The sequence below is a fragment of the Cucurbita pepo genome, chromosome LG05 (assembly GCF_002806865.2).
Source record: "Cucurbita pepo subsp. pepo cultivar mu-cu-16 chromosome LG05, ASM280686v2, whole genome shotgun sequence".
NCBI classification, from domain to species: Eukaryota; Viridiplantae; Streptophyta; class Magnoliopsida; order Cucurbitales; family Cucurbitaceae; genus Cucurbita; species Cucurbita pepo.
Window position 1 is genome coordinate 3979416 of NC_036642.1, and position 20695 is coordinate 4000110.

Here is a 20695-nt window from a genome sequence, read left to right on the forward strand (position 1 = left end):
ATTAAATGATAAAACAGTCGATGTGGGAATCGAGTAGATTTGGCACTGCCTGTTCCCATTAAAACACGCAAAGTTTTTAGTCCTATTTATCTAACGTCTCAAAATCAAAATAAATGGGTTGAATTTTGGAGTAATATAAATTTGGCTTTTTGTTTTTATTTCAATTTTAAAAAATAAAAAATGAAGAATTCGGATTGGGAATTTGTTTGGCATGAGCATTTTGGCTGTTGTTGCGTGCCCTTTATAAACCCCCCCGATGGCATGCGGATGCGTCACTGTTCTTCATAAACATAATACATTTACATTCCCCCCACCTCCTTTCTCTGTTCTACACGGCTTTTCCTCATATCTCACCAAAATGGCTCAGGTTCTTCTTCTTTATCTCTCTCTCTCTCTGATTCCTCCGCCTCTGTTTTTCTCTCTCCTTCCACGGATTTCTTTCTGATTTCGAGATTCGCAGAAAGTGGTGCTGAAGGTAATGACGATGACGGACGACAAATCGAAGCAGAAAGCAATCGAAGCCGCTGCCGACATCTACGGTTCGTTTCCGATTCGATTCGTTGTTTTCCGTATTATTTTTCTTCCACATTTCCGATCGGAATTGTGTGTGATGGTTGGATGACTAGGCGTTGATTCGATCGCCGCGGATCTGAAGGATCAGAAACTTACGGTGGTTGGATCGATGGACGCGGTGGCGATTGTGAAAAAGTTGAAGAAAGTAGGTAAAGTGGATATTATATCAGTCGGACCTGCAAAGGAAGAGAAGAAGGAAGAGAAGAAGGAAGAAAAGAAGGAAGAGAAGAAAGAGGAGAAGAAGTAAAGTAGAAGCCAAAAAGTACACAATTCCTTTACTCTTTCTTTCAATTTTTATTTTCCATATATATATATATATATATACATACATATGTATTTCTCTTAAAAACATCGAAATCTCTACTGATCTCGGTTAATCGCCGGACTACTCCGCCTCCTCTCCCGCCGCTGGAGAATCTGTAAATCCTTCAACCCCTGCTTCAATCCTCACAAAGTAAATAACTAATAAAAACAAATCAGAACCAAGCTTGATTTTATATTTTGATTCACCTTATGAAGTATTAGGATCTCCACCTTTCCCCATCCACGACCCCACACTGTCCCTCACCATATCCGCCATATTCTTTACCGTCGCTGCAGTGGTGGAGGTTGCTGGGGAGTATCTCTGTGTTCCTTCATTATTATCCTCTCTCCCGAGTCGCTGAGTCAACTCCTCGGACTCTGTTACCTTTCCTTTGGGCTGATTTTCTCCAGCTTTCACTACCTTCTCTTTACTTGTGTTGTAAGCCTCCGATATCACCTCTGAAAGTGCTTTGTCTTCCTCCCCTGGCTTCAGCTTCTCTGTCACTGCTAAAGCTATCTTCCTTCCATACTCCAATGGCGAAGAAGAGTTGGTGTCTGTGTTTTCCTCTGCTTTACTCCGCATGGATGAACCCACGCCTGAGATCTTTTCCCCGGAGCTTCTCTGATTTCCTTCGTCTATCCCACTAGCTAAGCCGGGACGGGTCTGTACGTCTTCGTTGTTGAGCTTCATTCTTGCAAATGAATCGAATGTCTGAGAATCCCCTGTTTCTTCGTTCCCTGTTCCACCGCAACACATTCATAAAGATCAAACGGCAAGAAAGAAACTGCTATTGTAGATGTGAAGATTGTTGGGAGGATGATTATCGATTTGTTATCCATTAGGAATAAATTGTTAGGATCGATACCAGTTGTTAGGATCGCACAACAACGCACACGCTCGATCTAGATGAACACAAAGAGAAGGATAGAGAGAAGTTGCAAGGAGAACTCTGGCTAAAAGGATTTTTTATTGATGACTTCAGGCATGTACAACAAGAGAGTACAGAGAATAGAAAAGTACATTTAAGAGCTTTACTGGACGGGATATATATATGGTTCAGTCTACTAAATATAGCTTTACCAGATTTAACCATCTACTATATATAGCTATGTACCATATATAGCTTTACCGGATATAGCCATTGACCAAGCTATAAATACAGGGAGCAGACTCCATAACTCAACAATTCTCCCACTTGGAGACTGATCCTACACCATACCAATTAGGGCTTTGCATAGCTTTAATTTTCCAACATCAACACATTTTGTCAACATGTCTGCTGGATTCTTTGCACCCTCTATCTTCTCCAAACACATATCGCCTTCTTCCACTAACCTGCGAGTGAAATGGTACCGTCTTCTAATGTGTTTTGTTCTTGAATGATAGACTGGGTTTTTCACCAACTGTATGGCACTCTGACTATCTGTATAAAGGATCTTCTTGCACTGCTTCCGGCCTAATTCTTCTAGATAGTCTGTCATCCATATCATCTCCTTTCCAGCTTCAGCTATGGCCACGTACTCAGCTTCAGTAGATGAAAGAGCAACGCATTTCTGAAGCTTAGACATCCAACTCACTGCTGTTCCATCTATAGTGTAGATATACCCAGATGTGCTCTTGCTGGAGTCTACATCTCCACTCAGATCAGCATCCACAAAACCTTGCAGAACTACTTTGCCATTGCCATAACAAAGTGTAGTATTGGATGTACCTCTCAGATATCTTAGAAGCCACTTCACAGCTTCCCAATGTTCCTTCCCTGGATTTGCCATGTACTTGCTAACAACTCCCACTGCATGTGTTATGTCAGGTCTAGTGCAGACCATAGCATACATCAAACTCCCAACTGCAGAAGCGTACGGAACTGATGCCATGTGCTCACGTTCCTCAACTGTCTTGGGAGATTGCCCCTTTGACAATTTAATATGATTTGCCAAGGGGGTAGTCCTGGGTTTAGCGTTATTCATCTTGAATTTGGACAACACCTTCTCAATGTACTGCTCTTGGGATAGATTTAATGTGCCAGCAGATCTATCTCGAGAAATCCTCATCCCAAGGATCTGCTTCGCTGCACCTAAATCTTTCATCTCAAATACTGAAGACAAGCTTGCCTTCAGGTGGTTTATCTCCCTCATACTTGATCCAGCAATTAGTATATCATCCACATACAGGAGTAGAAACACATAAGAATCAGTGTATTTCTTGAGGTAGCAACACTGATCCTTTTCACTTCTGTGGAAACCACTCTTGCTCATGAAGGAGTCAAACTTCTTGTACCATTGTCTCGGTGCTTGTTTCAGTCCATACAAGCTCTTATTGAGCTTACACACCATGTGCTCCTTGCTTGGAGCTGCAAATCCTTCGGGTTGTTGCATATAGATCTCCTCGTCTAGATCTCCATGTAAAAATGCCGTTTTTACATCCATTTGCTCAAGGTGCAAATTCTCCGATGCAACAATACTCAGTAGAATTCGGATAGTAGTTAATTTCACAACTGGAGAAAAGATCTCAGCATAATCAATGCCTTTTCTTTGTGAATATCCTTTAACTACTAACCGAGCCTTAAACCTCCTTCTGCCATCTGGTTCAACCTTGATTTTGAACACCCATTTGTTCAACAGAGCTCTCTTTCCTGTAGGCAACTCAGTCAGCACCCACGTATTATTCCTTTCAAGTGAGCTCATCTCATCATCCATGGCTTGCTCCCACTTAGTTGAATCTTCCACTTGTAGGGCCTCATCAAAGGACTCTGGTTCTCCTTCGTCAGTCAGCAACAGATAGTGTAATGAGGTTGAATATCTGTCTGGTGCTCTGGTAGTTCTGGATGATCTTCTCAACACCTGTTCAGGTGCAACTTGCTCCACGTCTGGTTCTTCAGCAATAGGATCAGCCACGTCTGGTTCTTCAGCAATAGGATCAGGAGTTTCTTGAGCTTCTGTTGTACCATCACTGTGTGAATTTTCTTGCCACTCAAATTCAACTCCCACTTGCTTCGTAGTCTCAGAGTTTATCTTCTCTCTGTCCTTGTACATGACATTTTCATCAAAGGTCACATCACAGTGTCTTAGGATCTTCATATTTTTCTCATCCCAAAACCTATACCCGAACATGTCAGAGCCATAGCCTATGAAGTAGCATTTCACAGCCTTAGCATCAAGCTTATCTCTCTTCTCTGGATCAACATGAACATATGCAGTACAGCCAAAGGTTCTCAAGTGAGAGTACTTGAGTTCTTTTCCTGTCCATACTTCTTCGGGCAATTTGAACTTCAAGGGTACTGACGGCCCTCTATTAATCAAATATGCTGCTGTGTTCACAGCATCAGCCCAGAATGCCTTTGGCAATCCAGAATGAATCCTCATGCTTCTTGCTCGCTCATTCAAGGTTCTGTTCATCCTTTCTGCAATACCATTTTGTCTTGCCTTACCGGGAATTGTTCTTATTAATCTAATTCCCTCAGCTGCACAAAATGTTATAAACTCTGATTTGTTGTACTCTCCTCCATTGTCAGACCTCAGGCATTTGATCTTCAAGCCGGTCTGATTTTCAACTTCAGCTTTCCACTTCTTGAAGGTGGTAAACACATCTGACTTATGTTTCAGAAAGTAAACCCATACCTTCCTGCTGAAGTCATCGATGAAGGTGACGTAGTACCTTGATCCACCAAGTGATGAAACTGGAGATGGTCCCCAGACGTCTGTATGGACCATTTCCAACCGCACTTTCTTCGGTTCTCTGGCAGCCTTTGTGAAACTAACTCGTTTCTGTTTGCCCATAACGCAGCTCTCACAAAGACCCATATCAACAGATTTTAAGCCTTCTAAAGCTCCTTTCGCAGTGAGCATCTTCATTCCTTTGACGCTCATATGTCCAAGTCTATTGTGCCATAGACTTGAATTGGAAGCACTCTCAGCAGCAGCAGTCATGTTTATACACTCTGCAGTAGTGTATAAGGTTCCAGATTTTGTGCCACGCGCAACAACCATGGCGCCCTTCACAATCTTCCAGGAACTCTTTCCAAACTCTGCTGCATAGCCTGTGCTATCCAACTGACCAATAGAGATCAGGTTCTTCTTGAGACCAGGAATGTATCTGACATCTTGTAATGTCCATTGATTTCCTGCTGGAGTTTGTATGGAGACATCTCCCTTTCCTTCAATCTCCAAGGTTTTATTGTCGGCAAGATACACCTTCCCGAAATTTCCTGATTTGAAATTTCGAAACAATTCCTTACTTGGAGACGAATGGAACGATGCACCTGAATCCAAAATCCAGGATTCAGCTGGGCTATCCACACTAAGGATTAAAACGTCCTCAGCATCTTCTGTTGTGTATATAGAATCATCATCATCTTCAGATTTATGATTCTGCTTCTTCTTTAGCTTTGTACAATCTGTCCGAAAGTGTCCTTTTCCCCCACAGCTCCAACACGTTACGTTGGGTTTGTTTGGAGATTTTCCCCGGTTCTTTGATTTTGAACGCCCATGTTTGTTTGAGCTCTTTGATTTGCTTCTTCCCCTTCGATCAACACTGAGAGCATTGCCTGATGAATCTCCAGTTTCCCGTTTGCGAATACTTTCGCTGAGAACTACATCTCGAATTTCATCAAACTTCAGTTTATCAGATCCTCGGGAACTGCTGATTGCGGCAACAACAGTATCCCATGACTCGGGTAAGGATGACATCAAAATCAACGCTTTAATTTCATCTTCGAAATTAATTTCCACCGAACCCAGTTGACTTATGATCATATTGAATTCATTTATATGATCCGCAACACGTCCACCTTCAGACATCTGTAGATTGAACAATCTACGCATCAAATACACCTTGTTCATAGCCGACGGTTTTTCATACATATTTGACAGCGCCTTCATCAGATCTGACGTTGTCTTCTCCTTGATGATGTTAAACGCCACGTTTCTGGATAGCGTCAACCGGATCATCCCTAAGGCTTGTCGATCCTTGAGCTTCCACTGTTCCGTGGTCATGGTATCCGGCTTCACCCCCAACAGAGGTTCGTGAAGATCTTTCTGGTACAGATAATCTTCAATCTGCATCTTCCAGAAACCGAAATCGGATCCATCGAACTTCTCAATTCCAATCTTTGAACTTTCCATCTTCACAGATCGTGGTGAATTTTGCCTTGCTCTGATACCAGTTGTTAGGATCGATACCAGTTGTTAGGATCGCACAACAACGCACACGCTCGATCTAGATGAACACAAAGAGAAGGATAGAGAGAAGTTGCAAGGAGAACTCTGGCTAAAAGGATTTTTTATTGATGACTTCAGGCATGTACAACAAGAGAGTACAGAGAATAGAAAAGTACATTTAAGAGCTTTACTGGACGGGATATATATATGGTTCAGTCTACTAAATATAGCTTTACCAGATTTAACCATCTACTATATATAGCTATGTACCATATATAGCTTTACCGGATATAGCCATTGACCAAGCTATAAATACAGGGAGCAGACTCCATAACTCAACATAAATGCCTAAATCTCCATTGGTACGAGGCTTCTTGAATAAGCCCAAAGAAAATGTAAGATTATGCTCAAAGTGGATAATGTTACCTCTTTTTGTTGGATCCAAAGCTTTGACCTCGGAATTATGAGGAGTGTGAGGGTATGGAGCTTTGTCTTTAGGCGCCTGAGGACCCTCCTCCAACCTCCATGGGGACAAGGACATGGTCGTGTTTGGCTCAACAGCAGAGGGACGGCTTGCCGTTTCTCTTGGAGCCGGAGGAGGCTGATCGTGCACCTCCGTCGGCAATCCAATTCCGACATCTTGTTGCTGCCCTTTTCCGGCCATAGCGCTCCTCATTGCAGCGCCTTCATACACTGCCAAGTAATAGAAGTGGCACCATCAAATATCCTTATAATTTGAGCTATATGTTTCAGGAAGAGAAAGACATACATGGTGCCCCTTGAAGTTCAGGATCCACCACAGCTCCTCCACCTTCTTCTTCTTCGTGATCCTCGGGCTCATGGTGATCGTGGCCATGTCCATGCTTAGTGATCGTGTCCTTAATCTTCTTAGCCTTTGCCTTAACTTTCTTCAGCACTGATTTCTTCTCATGATGCTGCCCATCTTCTTCCCCTTCCACGCCTACAAAGTTACACATTCCTAACATTATATCTCTACAAATAAGCGAAGATTTAGGGAAAACGGCTGTTTACTTCGGTGAAGTGCGACGTTGTGAGGGTCATGGTGGTGGGCGTGGTGGCGATGAGGCGCCGTTTGCTGGGACTCCATGATGACAGCCGATGATACTCCTGACAGAGAGAAACGTAGAAGATGGGTATGAGACAAAAGGATTTAATAGAAAATAGAGGGGCTGGCCAGCTTCGCATGGGTGTGTGGCAGTTCAAGAAGAAGACACGAAGTGGCGGAGGGTGATAAACACGTATATAGGTATAAGGATCCTTGTCGGACCTATTACCATCCTCGAGTGAACCCACGTTATTATCAAAATATGCCTATAAGATAACTAATCAACGTCTAGTATTTGTCCACGCACATCTTCAATACTTCCCTTTTGTCAAAAGATTATGATATACAATAGATGTTTAGTGTTTTAGAATAAACTTAAACATCCGACCCATGTAAATGGATAGAAGCTAGTTTTGATCTGATTCAATCAGTTTAAATCGATAAGACTAAGTTCTAATAGGATTTTGGTCGTATTAGGCCCGAACGATTTTGACCCATTTATTTGCTAAAGGCTTAGTCTATTTTATTAAATAAAAAATTTGGATTTTTAAAATAGGCATTAAAGAATAGAAAATGAGAAATATTAAAGAGGAGTAATATTTTTTAAATTTCTCATCTCCGATAAATAAATCTCATCACTAGAAGGGCATTTTGGTAAAATCGGTAACTATTTAACTTGTAAACAATTTCAGAGATATAAAAATACCCTCGAAGCGCGAAATTCTGTTTACGTGACCGTTTTCCCTCTATCGTGCTGCTCTCAGTCGCTGAAAATGCGAATTCGGTTCCTCCACGTTGATTACTTCGCTCCGGAAAACGAATTCTTCCACCGATTCCCTATATCCTCACCTCGCTTTTTGAAGCCAGTTTCCACCGTCGGCGACCTCCTCTGCTTCGATTTTGTCCCTGAAATCTCTCTCGGAATTGATTGGTTAACGATCGATTCTAATGTCTCCAAGTTCTTTGACGACGTTCTTCCTCGGAGAATCGATGTTGATAGTGGTTGTCTCGGTGCTGGTGGTCAGTCATTGAGGTTCTGAGGTTCTGAGGTTCCTCGGGAGGATTTTCTCTTCGGAGAGTGTTGAAACTCGATTCCTGGAGGTAAAACTTTTTGCTCAATTAATGCAATTGTTGATTTCAATTCAGATCTCGAGTTAATGTTCTTCACTGCTTGCGGCTGTAAACAATTTCTGTTCATGAGAGGTTGTACGAAGTTTTTGTTTAATAGCACAGCAAGTTTGATTGAATTGACGAGCGCTCTTTACTTAAATTCTAGCGATTCTCAAGTTTATCATAGAATATTCTTCAGAGGCTTTCCTCATTTCTGGATTAGATACATAGTCCTTTTCTCAAACAAATTAAACGAAGCCATTTCTTCAAGTGATGCCAATCTTTAAGGACACAAACCAAAAAAAAATTGCAAAATCGAACGGATTGGATATATTTTCACCTATACATTTGTAACTAGAACACACTGTCAATTTCTAGGAAGTGTTTGTATAAAATTTTTGGAAGTGGTGATTTATGCTTTGATATTTCAAACTCTTTAACTAGCAAGGAGCTACTCTGCCGCTGTGATGTCGTGACCATGGCAGAGAAACCAAAGCACAGGGGGATGTGTTTAAACACCTTACCATGACAATCTTGGAATTTGGGTAAGTTCCTTACTCAAATTCCGTAAGATAGTGTCCCAAGTTTGGAAACTCATTCAATACTCCAGCCAAACGCATTATGTCAATATTTTTTAGAATGAACTTCTACAGACGGGTCAAGATGTGTAGGCTGAATTACTTAAAAGGCACAGCTCTCTTCATAAAACGATATTGGAATCATGATTTCAATTAACATCTTTATGAAACCCTAATCTCGATCGGAGACTCAAAAACATAATAGAGACTATGATTATACTCTTTATCTAATTGTTACCAGTGACTTTCTGAACCCTGCAGATTGCAAGCCAGTTAGCTGCTAACTTCGTGAAAACATTTCTGGAATACAAGTTCCTCCTATCGGCAACTAGGTGATGTAAGTTTGAGGGTTGAAAAAAATGAGCTTGTCCCCCAAAAGAAATAAAAATAGACAATGAGAAAATAATCTTCTGACAACACATATCTATACTTGTGAAGTGATTTCGAATGATGGTATTCCGAGTTTTCTGGTTAAGTACTCGATATTTTCGTGCTAGAGCCATGAATATTCTCAAATAACTTGATCAAGTACCTGATAAAATACTAATTTCTTTTACTATTTTTCAGGTTTCGCACAGTCATTACAAGTTGTTGTCTTTCGCCTTCTACTTCTGCAAATTTGAGACTTATTTCTGAGTATCTCTCTTCCATTTCCTTCAGTTCTCTTTCCATAGTTTGGTTCCTCTCCTTTAGGGAAGACATCTCCTTAAGGAGATCAATATTACAGTCCTCAGTACCTTTCCCAGCAGTTGACGATTTCAGTTCCTTATTTGATGAGTTAGAGTCCACTTTCCTGCAAAGCATAATTAACAATTACATATTTAAATAAAAAGCTCTTATAACACCCAAAAATATAAGGAAATAATGAAATGAACATGCTTCTGAATGTGCACTTTTCTGGCAGTATATATTCACAATTATACATGGTTATTTGGGTTTGGAAACATTAATGCATGGAGATGTTTATTATTATGACAACTGACAAGAAAGATAGGCTTCAAGTTTAATTGATCGGCAGCTTATACCTTCCACAAAGTGCTTCATGTACATTGCTCTGGTTCGCTTTCTCTTCTTTATTACTTGCTATGGTGATACCAGAATGGTTTGTTTCCTATATTTCAAAGATATCTGCAATGTTAGCACAGTCTAGAATATGGATGAAGTGATACAAATGAAACACGAAACAAAGTCTAAAAGGGACAACTGCAGAAGTATTATGCAACTTCAAGGAATAAACTAGCTTCAGCTTAAATGGTTAGCGATTAAAGTATCAATATTAGTCAACTAAGTGGGAAATTCTATTCTTTTTTCTTTTTTATATCATCTTAATTTTTACAGAAAACTATGATATATACCAAGTGCTTGACTTTCTTTTCAAATACTTCATTTATGATGATATGGAATTTATTTAGAAGAAGACTGTAGTCATCTTGATGAGGTATTGTGAATGTCTACAATTACTGACAATGCCTCTCAGAAGAGAAAATTACATTAGGTTGTCAAGTTAATAATGTAGTTTTGTACTTGCATAAGAGCTTTGACCATTTAGACTAATTCTGAACGTAATCTTGTTCCCATATTGTAGTGTTGAGATTTTTCTCTAGAATAAATATATCTTTGAATTTACTACAACACTAGCTCCTTAAAGCTTTCATTACCATCCATCTCATTATCTTTCTTTCTTCTACTTCATCTTTTCAGTATATATCTAATCATAAGATTTGGTACTCTCTAGCTAATATCAATCATGGAGAGGACTTTTGGGAGTGTTATAGGTGAAATAATTGATTGGGTCAAAACCCACCAAAAGAAAAAGCTCAAAGGCCGAGAAGCAAATTTGAAGAGGGTCAATTGAGCCTGAGAGGTCGACTACCACAAGTGCCAACCAAAGTTGAGGCCCTTGTTGGCCCCTCAAGGGTAGTTTGACCATCCTATAGGAGTCAACCGATGGTTGAAAAGACTATGACTTGAGTCTCAATCACAATCACTCAAGATCCATTTGAGAATTGGTTTGACCATGTAATGGTCCAACCTTGTAACCATTTCTCATACTCAATGCACCACGAGAATCACGACGTTTTATAACACTCCATTATGATGAAGGTTTCTCAACCACATATAAGTTCAGCAAGTCAGAAGATGGAAAGGTACGTCAAAGACACTGACTTATTCCTTTCTACACCTATTATCGACTCAATTACTGACTTGAGCATCAGACTAGTGGTACGTTAGCTCTAGACCCTTATGCACCTCTCTTTCTCTTGTAGGCACAACGCGGTTCTCGATAATACAATTTATTGTTGATCCGCCAATCAAAATCCGGTATCAACAGAAAACATAAAAATTTCAGAATTTTGTCTTATTTTTCATCTTGATATTTAGTTATAGGGTTCGAGAAATACCTGAAGCAATTGCATCACCTCTCCTGAAGTTGAAAGCTCCTGTTTGGTATGCGTAAGTGTTTGAGATCCATTATGAATTGATGCTGAGTTTCGATTCAAAGCTGAAATTTCTTGACTTTCCAACTTGATGTTTGATGTGCCAGAAGTTCTCTCCTTATTTTCTAGTTCACCCTTTAATTGGAATACCTGTTTTCTTAGGTTTTCTTTCTCAGAATTTTCTGTCTGTGACTCCTTCTTTAACTCATTAATTTGGGATCTAAGAATTTCCATCTCAGCTAGCAGATTGTCGATTAATGTATCTTGTTCGTGTTTGGAAACTTTAATTCTAGTAAGCTCTTCCTGTGCCTTTTCTACTTCTCTCTTCGAAAAAGCCATCTCTTTTTCCCAAATCTCCTTTTCTTTACTTCTTTCTTCCAATGCTTCCATTTCAGAGACCAAACATTCAGGTTGTTCTCTCTCTGCCTGCTTTTTAGTGTGCTTTTCTGCATTTATTTTTTCTATATTTGATTTCAGTATTTGGATTTCCTCCTGCTGATAGTCTTCCTGTTTTTTTGCATCTTCAAGTCGTCTAGACTTGTTATCTAGCTCCATTGACATGTGATGCATTTCTTTTGCTTTTAACTCTAGCTGGAAGGAAAGGCCATGCAGTTTTTCTTCATTTTGTTCTTTATTTCGCCTGGACTCTTCCTTAGACTTCTGGAGCATTTCTTTCAATACTATTTTCTGCAGACGCAACTCATTGATTTCTTTGACTGCTTTAGTGATTCTCTTTTCATTATCATTTAACTTGGAAGCCATTTCCATCGATAACTTTCTACTTCTCTCCTGAAGAATGACGGCTTTTATGGCACTTTTCCACCTTGTCTTACTCAATATTTCCTGGGCTTCTATAGCCATTTTTTCCAACTTCACATTGGCATGTTTTGTGGTATTGAGTTCATCATAATACTCGTGTTTCTGCTTTTCCAATTCTCTCTCCAAGCGCTTGATCTGACCTTCAAGTTCATTAATTGAGATCAAAGATTCTGTAAACTCCTCGGTTTGTATTTGGAGTTTCTCTTCTAGTCTTTCTATTTCGGATTCAAGTTCTCTTATAACAGCCAGAGAACCTGAATATTCATTCTGTTTTATTTGATATTCTGTCTTGTTTCTCTCTAACTTTGCAGACATGTCACTGTTTTCTCGCTTGAGAATTTCATTTTCCGACATAAGTTGTTCTAAATGCATTTCTAGCTCTTCCATGTTCTTCAAGTGCATTTCTATTTCACTATTTAAATCTTTGATCTCCTGTTTCAACATGTCGACTTCCTTGACATCGTCATACTCTTGAATCAATTCTTTTGAGAGTTTTGGGTCCTTATCATTATTCTCTTTGCAATGGCCAACAGCTTCCTGTTCTCTATCACTCTCCCAGGATTCTAAACTTCTTGATAGATCAGCTATTACCCTATTTTTTAGCTCAATCATTTCTTCAAGATCTCTCACAGCAAGAACTAAATCAGAGTTGGACTCCTTTGTTATCTGCAGTTGTAGCTGAAGATCAGTTCGTACTTCCTTTTCCTGCTTAAGCTCCTCCCCTATTGCTGCCAACTGAACCCTTGCTTCCTTAATCTCAGACTTTAAAGTCTTCGAGTCCTCAGACTCGTCATTGCATTTCTTCAAGAACTTGAGTTGTTTGCACTCTGTTTTGAGTGAATCTCTTTCCTCAGTGAGGCAAATGATTTGTCGTGATAGATTCTGCCCTTGTATAGTCTCCTTTGTGACCTGTTTGCGAAGAGACTGCAATTCCAGCTCTGTTACTTCTAGCTTTCTCGTGAGCATTACATTTTCATTCTTTACTCTTTCAATAGAACTATTAGGGACCTGGTGCATCCTCTCTCTTGAAGTGTTTTCTTCAGGACTATTTGCAGAGTCGCCAAAACTTCCATCTGAAGCTGAACCCAGGGACCATTCTGTATTTGATCGCTCGTGTGCTTGGTTTTTCACTCTAGTGGTGTCAACTGTTGCCTTCCTAGGCATGGAGTTCTGTCTAGGGGGTGACAAGAGGGTAGGACTTCGTACACCATTCGTCATTGATCTGGAACCCTGTTGAGTACTTCTTTCACCATTGTTACCATCCCAGTATGATGCAAATTTAGCTGAACTAGAGCCAGGGGGCACTCTAGAGTTGCCATTTTGTTCAGCATCCTCACGTAATGTATTTTGGTCACCATTCTGCAATCCAACCATACTCTATATAAATAGGATCGAGCCAATGGTTTCGTACATTTGAAATGTTTGGAAAATTGGAATGAGACCTTACTTCTATGAGATAATGGTTGCCTTCTGTACTAGAAAAGCTAAGCTGGCTATTAAAGCTATTCTCATGTTGAAGTGCTGCGCCTCCACTCTCTTCATAATCCCTGCCAATTGGAAACTAAAACTTCATAAGGAAAGAAGGTCACACTGTAAATTAAAATGAAGCTTAAGTTTTTGATATTACCCTTGGTCATTATCCCCTTCCATCTTGTGAATGGTAACCTGTTTCATCAAAACCCATGAAAATCAGGAATATTCACAATGAAATGGAAGTTTGACTAGACTTCAAATTGCTAGGTAGAGCTACAACGGATGGAGAGAGATAGAGGGAACCAACGTGTAATATGGCACCAGAGTTTGCAAACTTAAGAGGTAGGGAAACAGTCATGGGTTCAGTCTCCGCCTCAAAATCTGCAAAATCGATCGAAGCTTCACCTACAAAGCCAGATTTGGATGATCCCTGCATAGTGCATACACATACATATAGAATTTTACAAGTTGCTCCCACCAGATGGCTAATTGCAAGTTGTAGAAAATATAGAAGTTTATGTTGCTATGCCTTACAGTTGAAACAACAAAATGGTAAATTTTCTCATTGATTTTTCCTGTTTTTATCTCTCTAACAAGCTTGACTGTTTCATAGACAGGATTCTCCCAGAAACAAGTTCCATCCTGAATAGCAGCTTTCTCTAGCTTCACTGTTGCCTTCCCCACATCATCTGGCACCAAAGATATCATCAAAGCCGATTTCTTCAACTTCGGCACCTGAATGAAGATCAATATTATCAAGTAAGATCTTGTCCCTCTCCCTTCATTATCACAAACCACACTCGTACACATTGACACAAATAAGTGCAAGCTTCGTTCAAACTCAATTGCATCAGCTTATAATCTCTATAGAAGGGATAGAAAATTTATAACTAATTGACAGGAAAATTAAAAATTAAAAATTAAAAATTTCGGGTAGAAGAAGCCATTTCATGTTGAGCAGAGAAAAATGTAGCTATCCCCTCCGGCCTGCAAAATCAATACCTGAGTTGCCTGGAACTGTAATTTGAATACAGCTTTGATCTTCTGCTTCTTGCTCCATGATTTGAACATTGTTTCAGTTCTGTTTTAGATCTCAGACAAGGAAAACCTCTAATCGATGGAATATAGGAATATACAATGTTGTGTAGAACTTGATGGGGACTGTGATAACTTATTCTGGTTTGAACCGGAATTAATTCTGTCCTCCCTGGTCGCTGCAAGATAGGAAAATCCAGAAAGCAGCAATAAAAGCTGGGGGCCTGTAAAAATTAAATTTTGTGGGCTTAGAGCAGGTTCATTAGAGGAGGTGGAAAAGATGAGGAGAGAAACTAGCTATAGGGAAGGAGAACTGAGAAGTTTCTCTGCCATGGCGGGCGGCAATCAGACAATGCCGCAGTGTACAGTGTTGGAAGGAACAACGCTGAAGTGCAATATGGTTTAGTTTTGGCCGAAAAGGCTGGCGTTGCTGTAGTGCTTTTCAAAATGACAAATGTGCCCCTATACTTTAATGATGCCTCCTCATCAACAACCAAAACAAAACTTTATTTTAACGTCGGAAGCCACCAGCTTTTGGGCTTCCACGTTATTCAAAGCTTGCTAAATTTTATTTAATCACATTCAGGAATTGATTTTATATAAATTTCAATGGCAGTTTAGGGTTCGCTTTTCCAGGGCACAGTGGTCCTTCACTATTCAAGTGTGATATAACAAACAACCATGTTTCTATGTCAAGGTCCGATTCCAAAATGGTATACCAATATTTTTTTACTTTGTTGATTTAAATCTACAACTTTGCTGTCTTAATCAATCAATGTATTTTTTTTATTAGTAATTAATATCCTGTCTTTCTCTCTAATTAGATGGAAACAGCGTGATACACAAATTTCAGGTATCAGGTATGTTTTCTATTTTATTTTTTTTTTGTTAGTATTTACTTTCTTTTTTTAATATAATATAATAGAACTATGCTAATGGATGATTTATCCACTAAATTATATTTAAATCGATAAATGGTATTTAAATTGATAAATGGGTTCGGGAGAATAAAGGTTAAAACTCTCTTATTAAACTAAAAAAATTAGTACAACTAAATATTATTTTTTTATTATGTTTTATATATGAAAAGGCATGTAGAAGAATAAAAAGGTTTTTTTTTTTTTTTAAGTATTTTTATTTAATAATCAAAATGACCATTTTATATCACTCAAGAATTGGAGGAAAATAAATTTTATACATTTTTTTCTCCATAAAACAAGGATTATATATATTAGTTGGAAATGAGAAGATTAAGTTGAGACGGGCTCAATAGTCAAAAAGATAAAAAGGAGGATATTTTTTATTTTTTATTTTTTTATTATTTAATTGCGTAAACCTGTAAACCAATATAAGAAGCCCATTAAATGTAAGGTTGAATAATTGGATTGTTAATTAAAATAAAAATATCTGTAAAATGAGTGGAAACACGTGGGTTCATGTGCCCTTTCCACTCCAAATATAATCAATCATTAATCCACTGAGTATAGATTCCAGCTGCTTCCTTCGTGGAATTTCACTCCTCCATTCTTCCACTAAAATACACAAAAAGAAATTAATAAAAATATTTAATACATCATAAATATTAAAACTTTCCATTTTTTCTTCATATTATTTAAAATTTTTAATTAAAGGTCTTTGTGGGCTTGGGTCAGAGTGAAGAAAATGGGGGAGAATGGAGGAAATTATGGGCTTGGGTCAAAGTGGCCCATTCAGCATTATACTCCATCTTTTAAACCTTATAATTAAAAGCATCCATTTTAAAATTTAATAGGCAACCTCGTGGATCTCAAACTCTATTATAAATTCAACCAAATCAAACCCATAAAAAGAACGAACGAACAAGCAATCCGACACCCAGAGGGTTCCAGAATTGCTTGGACTTCCACAGTAGAGAGAGAGAGAGAGAGAGATGATGCCGGCGGTGAAAGCTTTTCCGTTCACCGTGATCAGTCACGGGCTCGCGGTGGTGACGCTCATCATGGTGCTCATTTGGACCATTCACTTCAGAGGCGGCCTTGCTTGGGAGTCTGTCAACAAGAGTCTCATCTTCAATGTAAGTCTCTCCCTCTCTCTGTAGACCTTTCTTTTTTATTTTACTCATTTTTGGATTTTTCTTTTTAGGTTAAAAGTAATTTCAATTTTAAAAGTTTAAATTTGGATTTAATTTCAGCTTTTTTTCTTTAATTTTATAATTGTTACGAACCATTTGCATGTTTACCTTTTTATATATATACGTAGATCCATTCTTTTGTTTTTCAATAAAAGAAAAAAGAACGATATTTCCAACTTTTAAGTCCTACTTCTCACTTCCCACCTACTTTCATTAATGCTTTATTTGATGATTTAATTTTTAAAATCATCTCACCATCCTATCATCTAAATCATAAAGGTGGGGTGGGGTTGGATTAGTTTTTTTTTTTTTTTTTTTTTGNACAAACCTAAAAATTCACGTCAGTCCTAGTTGACTCGTTAGTTTAGTAAACCAGAAAATAGAGTTACAATCCCATCTTGTTTTTAAAATTATTATGAACATTAAGAATATTTAACTTGTGACTTATAAATGTTTAATATTTGAGCTTAGATTTATAAAGGTTTGATATTTGGTTTGATATTTGAGTTTTATGAGATGTATTTTTTTAAATAATTGAAATACATTCCAACAACCCAATCCAAGGAGAGGGTAGAGTTATCATAACTCTATGGTTATCAATTCTAATCCTCCAAGGAGAAGGTAGAGTTATCATGGTTATCAATTCTAATCCAAGGAGAGGGTAGAGTTATCATGGTTATCAATTCTATTCTATTCAAGTTGTTCAAGCCACCAACTATAAAATAATGAAATAATGTTTATAGAATAAGGTTTCTATAATTTAAAGTTAGTGTGAAAGGATATATCTGAATTATTAATAAGATAATCATACTATATAAATAATATTTGTGGTCAAATCTGAAGTCAACTTTCAAATTATCTCAAGGACTCAACGTGTTTCATGTAAAATAATTTTTTAAACAATATCATACTCTTAAAATCTTTTAGAATTAAGGTTTAAAAAACGACAATCTTAAATAATATATATATATATAGATTTAATTTTCTCGACTTAGTTAGTAAGTTTGAATTTTTTGGACGGGTCAACCAACCATCCTGGAATTACCAACTTTTACCTGAACAAATATTGCATATTAATTATCATTTTTTTTCCGCTCTCATTAGGTTCATCCTGTTTTTATGCTATTCGGATTGATCATCATAGGAGGCGAAGGTAATTATCGAAATTAAAATTTATATTATTAGTTAATTTCCATTTGAAAATTAAATTAATTATTAGTAATTCGAAATAATGCGTTAAAAAATCATGCAGCAATAATCAGTTACAAATCACTGCCGTTCAGAAAAGAAGTAAAGAAGGTGATCCATCTGGCACTAAACGGCGTCGCATTGGTTCTAGGCATTGTGGGAATCATCGCTGCATTCAAGAACCATAACGAGAGTGGGATCGCTAATCTCTACAGCCTACATTCCTGGATTGGAATTGGCGTAATTGTCCTCTACGGTATCCAGGTATTTACGTAATTGCCACCCATCATTTTAATTTCTTTAATTTTAATTTTTTTAAAAGCGTATTTATTTATAAGTTAAGATTTGAAAATGGGCAGTGGTTGTACGGATTCGTGGCATTTTTCTACCCCGGAGGGTCCGCTGATCTTCGAAGAGCGACGCTGCCATGGCACGCGCTGTTGGGCGCGTGTGTGTACGTATTGGCCGCCGCCAACTCGGCGCTTGGCTTCCTTGAGAAGCTGACGTTTCTGCAGAGCTCCGGCGTCGCCAAATACGGCACTGAGGCGTTGCTCGTCAACTTCACCGCTATCACCACCGTCGTTTTTGCTGTGTTTGTGATTTTGTCTGTCATTTCACAGCCCTCCTCCGACGAACACCACGACGATTATAGAATCCATTCCGCTAAATGATGCGGGATGCGTGTCCGTGGTTATTATGGTATTGATGACGATAAAAATTAAACCTTTCCAATTAACCATGTTTGCATATCATGCTTTTTAAACCATTAACGTGTTATTTTGTATTTTTTGTCGTGTTTAGATTTGTATGCTAGAGTCATCCCATTCAAGTAGTCTTGATCAAACTATTTTGTGGAGTTATTCGAATCATAAGTTTTATTTCATTTTAATCTTGATCATTAAGATAATCGGTGACATTAAGGGAGATAACAAAACACCATTTATAAGATTTATATGGAAACTTTCCCCCAGCGGACGCGTTTTAAAGCCTTGAGGGGAAGTCCGAAAAGAAAACTCAAAGAAGATAATATCTGGTGGATCTGGGTTGTTACAAATGTTATCAGAGCCAGACACTAAACGATTTGTCAACCTTCTAGCTCACTGAACGATTTGTCAACCTTCTCGCTATTTCGGGGGTAGACACGAGACGGTGTGCCAGTAAGGACGCTAGGCTCTAAAAGGTGGTGGATTTGGTGGTGGTCCCACATCGATTAGAGGAAGGAAAGAGTGTCAGCGAAGATGCTGGGCCCCGAAGTGGGGGTGGATTGTGACCTCTCACATTGGTTGAGGAGGAGAACAAACCATCATTTATAAGGGTGTGAAAACCTTCTCATGGACCGCATTTTAAAGCCTTGAGGGGTAGCCTTGAAATGCCTAAAGAGAACAACATCAGTTAACGATTAATCTAGGCCATTACATAATCTGTTTGCAAACTTTCTCTCATTCGATCGTTCTTAGAACTTATTATATACTTTTAATTATTTTAATCACTCTAAAATTTAATTATTTTAATCTCATTTAATAATATTTTTTAGTCATTAGTGGGTTGATGATATAATTATTTGAATGACTTCAACTGAATATTTGATGTTATGTTGCCAAAATAAAATTAAGTTGGAGGGTTATTTTCCAGAGTGGAATTTAATTTATTACAAAATAATATGAACACATCCAAAAAATAATAAATAAATAAAAAAACAAATTTGAGTTGGTGTGGATTTGGTTTCTCCATACCTGCCAAACTGCCACACCCCACGTATGTAAAATACCATGTAATTAATTTTTAATATAAATAAAAAAATTAATTAAATTAAATTCCATAATTTTCCACCTAAATTTCAATATTTATTTTATTTTAGTTCTTATAATTTAGTGTTTTTTTTTTCTCATTTATATAAATATTTATATATTAAAACCATATATTATATGGGCTAGTTGTCCTTAGCGCATTTGGAGATTTTTTTTAAGATTATTTTATTCAAAACTTTATTCATGGAGTGTTTAATGTTTGCCGCTGTAATACATGAACCATTATAAAATTTAAAGAAAGAATTCTGTACAAGTTTAAATTTTAAATTGATGTCATGAACTCACATAGGTTAACTTGGATTTCAAATGACAAAATCGAACTTTCATTGGTGACATCAACTTAAACTGATCAAGTAAGTGACTTTTGAGTTGGAATTGGATAATTAAATGATGTATGATGACGCATGTCCCATGACCCTACATGCACCCTATTATATTATTATGCCTCACGCCCCTCCAAGAATATGTTATTATTGTTTTAATTCGAAAATATTTTATATTTTAGATTTCTGCCTATGTTATTTAAGACAGGTATGTGGTAGCGCCTCTATTATAAGTATGAACGTTACGTGATTAAATTTTTTTTTAATTATTTATTTAAAAAAAATATTCAAAATTTTAGAATTTTATATAAAAATTACATTATTTCTGAAAATTAAGCCAGGGTGTGTAGGGTTTAATACCAAAAAGAGTGGGAAAGTTCCTTTCTATTTATAACTGTTTTATTTATTTATTTATTTAATTAATATTTATAGCATTCTTGCCAAAATTATAATTAATATATGGTTTTTATAATGTTTTTTTTTTAATCCTTTATTTCCATTTATCAATGTAATTATTTTCTTTGTGTTTTAATATTATTTATTAAAATTAACATTTTTAATAAATATGCTCTTAATGTTTTCAAATTTAATAATTAATTGTGATGGGTAAGGTAGTCTGTGTGGACATAATCTAATCGTTTTAATTCATTCGTGACCTTAAATTTCTACGGCTTTCAATTTTAAAATTAATTAATTAATTCTAATATAATTGAC

The 20695-nt window shown here is 37.5% G+C and overlaps 4 protein-coding genes and 1 long non-coding RNA gene across 9 annotated transcripts; 3 read left to right on the top strand and 2 right to left on the bottom strand.

Moving 5' to 3' along the window:
- Positions 1 to 251: 251 nt before the first annotated feature.
- Positions 252 to 6869, top strand: LOC111794958 (heavy metal-associated isoprenylated plant protein 39-like). Of its 2 annotated transcripts, XM_023677179.1 has the most exons (4): positions 252 to 367; positions 461 to 539; positions 627 to 835; positions 6787 to 6869. In XM_023677179.1, the coding sequence occupies exons 1-3, from the start codon at positions 257 to 259 to the stop codon at positions 818 to 820; spliced, it is 384 nt and encodes a 127-aa protein (XP_023532947.1). In that variant the 5' UTR covers positions 252 to 256; the 3' UTR covers positions 821 to 835; positions 6787 to 6869. The 2 variants fall into 2 exon arrangements, with proteins under 2 accessions (XP_023532947.1, XP_023532946.1); XM_023677178.1 differs by lacking the exon at positions 6787 to 6869 and having other exon boundaries at positions 627 to 1059.
- On the bottom strand, positions 837 to 7837 carry LOC111794956 (low-temperature-induced 65 kDa protein-like). 2 transcript variants are annotated; one of them, XM_023677173.1, is made up of 5 exons: positions 7066 to 7837; positions 6803 to 6994; positions 6460 to 6726; positions 1084 to 1614; positions 837 to 1008 (listed from the first exon to the last, which is right to left on the bottom strand). In XM_023677173.1, the coding sequence occupies exons 1-4, from the start codon at positions 7139 to 7141 to the stop codon at positions 1085 to 1087; spliced, it is 1065 nt and encodes a 354-aa protein (XP_023532941.1). In that variant the 5' UTR covers positions 7142 to 7837; the 3' UTR covers positions 837 to 1008; position 1084. The 2 variants fall into 2 exon arrangements, with proteins under 2 accessions (XP_023532941.1, XP_023532940.1); XM_023677172.1 differs by having other exon boundaries at positions 837 to 1614.
- Positions 7838 to 8143: 306 nt separating this feature from the next.
- LOC111794962 lies at positions 8144 to 9439 on the top strand. The gene is made up of 3 exons (XR_002815151.1): positions 8144 to 8200; positions 9049 to 9124; positions 9355 to 9439. It is a non-coding gene; the product is annotated as an uncharacterized LOC111794962 (long non-coding RNA).
- Positions 9196 to 14998, bottom strand: LOC111794955 (myosin-1-like). Its single transcript, XM_023677171.1, has 8 exons — positions 14520 to 14998; positions 14052 to 14252; positions 13825 to 13947; positions 13672 to 13709; positions 13492 to 13591; positions 11190 to 13403; positions 9813 to 9898; positions 9196 to 9580 (listed from the first exon to the last, which is right to left on the bottom strand). Exons 1-8 carry the CDS (start codon positions 14586 to 14588, stop codon positions 9331 to 9333), a joined length of 3081 nt encoding a protein of 1026 aa, XP_023532939.1. The 5' UTR covers positions 14589 to 14998; the 3' UTR covers positions 9196 to 9330.
- LOC111794957 (transmembrane ascorbate ferrireductase 1-like) lies at positions 14193 to 18733 on the top strand. Of its 3 annotated transcripts, none has more exons than XM_023677174.1 (7): positions 14193 to 14276; positions 15169 to 15265; positions 15377 to 15405; positions 16324 to 16605; positions 17767 to 17815; positions 17915 to 18114; positions 18210 to 18733. In XM_023677174.1, the coding sequence occupies exons 4-7, from the start codon at positions 16462 to 16464 to the stop codon at positions 18519 to 18521; spliced, it is 705 nt and encodes a 234-aa protein (XP_023532942.1). In that variant the 5' UTR covers positions 14193 to 14276; positions 15169 to 15265; positions 15377 to 15405; positions 16324 to 16461; the 3' UTR covers positions 18522 to 18733. The 3 variants fall into 3 exon arrangements, with proteins under 3 accessions (XP_023532942.1, XP_023532943.1, XP_023532944.1); XM_023677175.1 differs by having other exon boundaries at positions 15169 to 15249; XM_023677176.1 differs by having other exon boundaries at positions 14258 to 14276; positions 15174 to 15265.
- Positions 18734 to 20695: the final 1962 nt, after the last annotated feature.

Excerpts from the sequence above, each read along its gene's own strand:
- LOC111794958 (XM_023677179.1), top strand. The coding sequence starts at position 257 with ATGGCATGCGGATGCGTCACTGTTCTTCATAAACATAATACATTTACA. Across the intron at positions 368-460 it reads ATCTCACCAAAATGGCTCAG|AAAGTGGTGCTGAAGGTAAT; the intron begins GTTCTTCTTCTT and ends CGAGATTCGCAG. Across the intron at positions 540-626 it reads AGCCGCTGCCGACATCTACG|GCGTTGATTCGATCGCCGCG; the intron begins GTTCGTTTCCGA and ends TTGGATGACTAG.
- LOC111794956 (XM_023677173.1), bottom strand. The coding sequence starts at position 7,141 with ATGGAGTCCCAGCAAACGGCGCCTCATCGCCACCACGCCCACCACCAT. Across the intron at positions 6,995-7,065 it reads CAACGTCGCACTTCACCGAA|GCGTGGAAGGGGAAGAAGAT; the intron begins GTAAACAGCCGT and ends GTAACTTTGTAG. Across the intron at positions 1,615-6,459 it reads TTTGGATCCAACAAAAAGAG|GGAACGAAGAAACAGGGGAT; the intron begins GTAACATTATCC and ends GCGGTGGAACAG.
- LOC111794955 (XM_023677171.1), bottom strand. The coding sequence starts at position 14,588 with ATGTTCAAATCATGGAGCAAGAAGCAGAAGATCAAAGCTGTATTCAAA. Across the intron at positions 13,592-13,671 it reads GAAGGGGATAATGACCAAGG|GGATTATGAAGAGAGTGGAG; the intron begins GTAATATCAAAA and ends TCCAATTGGCAG. Across the intron at positions 13,404-13,491 it reads GCAACCATTATCTCATAGAA|AATGGTGACCAAAATACATT; the intron begins GTAAGGTCTCAT and ends GTTGGATTGCAG.
- LOC111794957 (XM_023677174.1), top strand. The coding sequence starts at position 16,462 with ATGATGCCGGCGGTGAAAGCTTTTCCGTTCACCGTGATCAGTCACGGG. Across the intron at positions 16,606-17,766 it reads ACAAGAGTCTCATCTTCAAT|GTTCATCCTGTTTTTATGCT; the intron begins GTAAGTCTCTCC and ends CGCTCTCATTAG. Across the intron at positions 18,115-18,209 it reads TTGTCCTCTACGGTATCCAG|TGGTTGTACGGATTCGTGGC; the intron begins GTATTTACGTAA and ends GAAAATGGGCAG.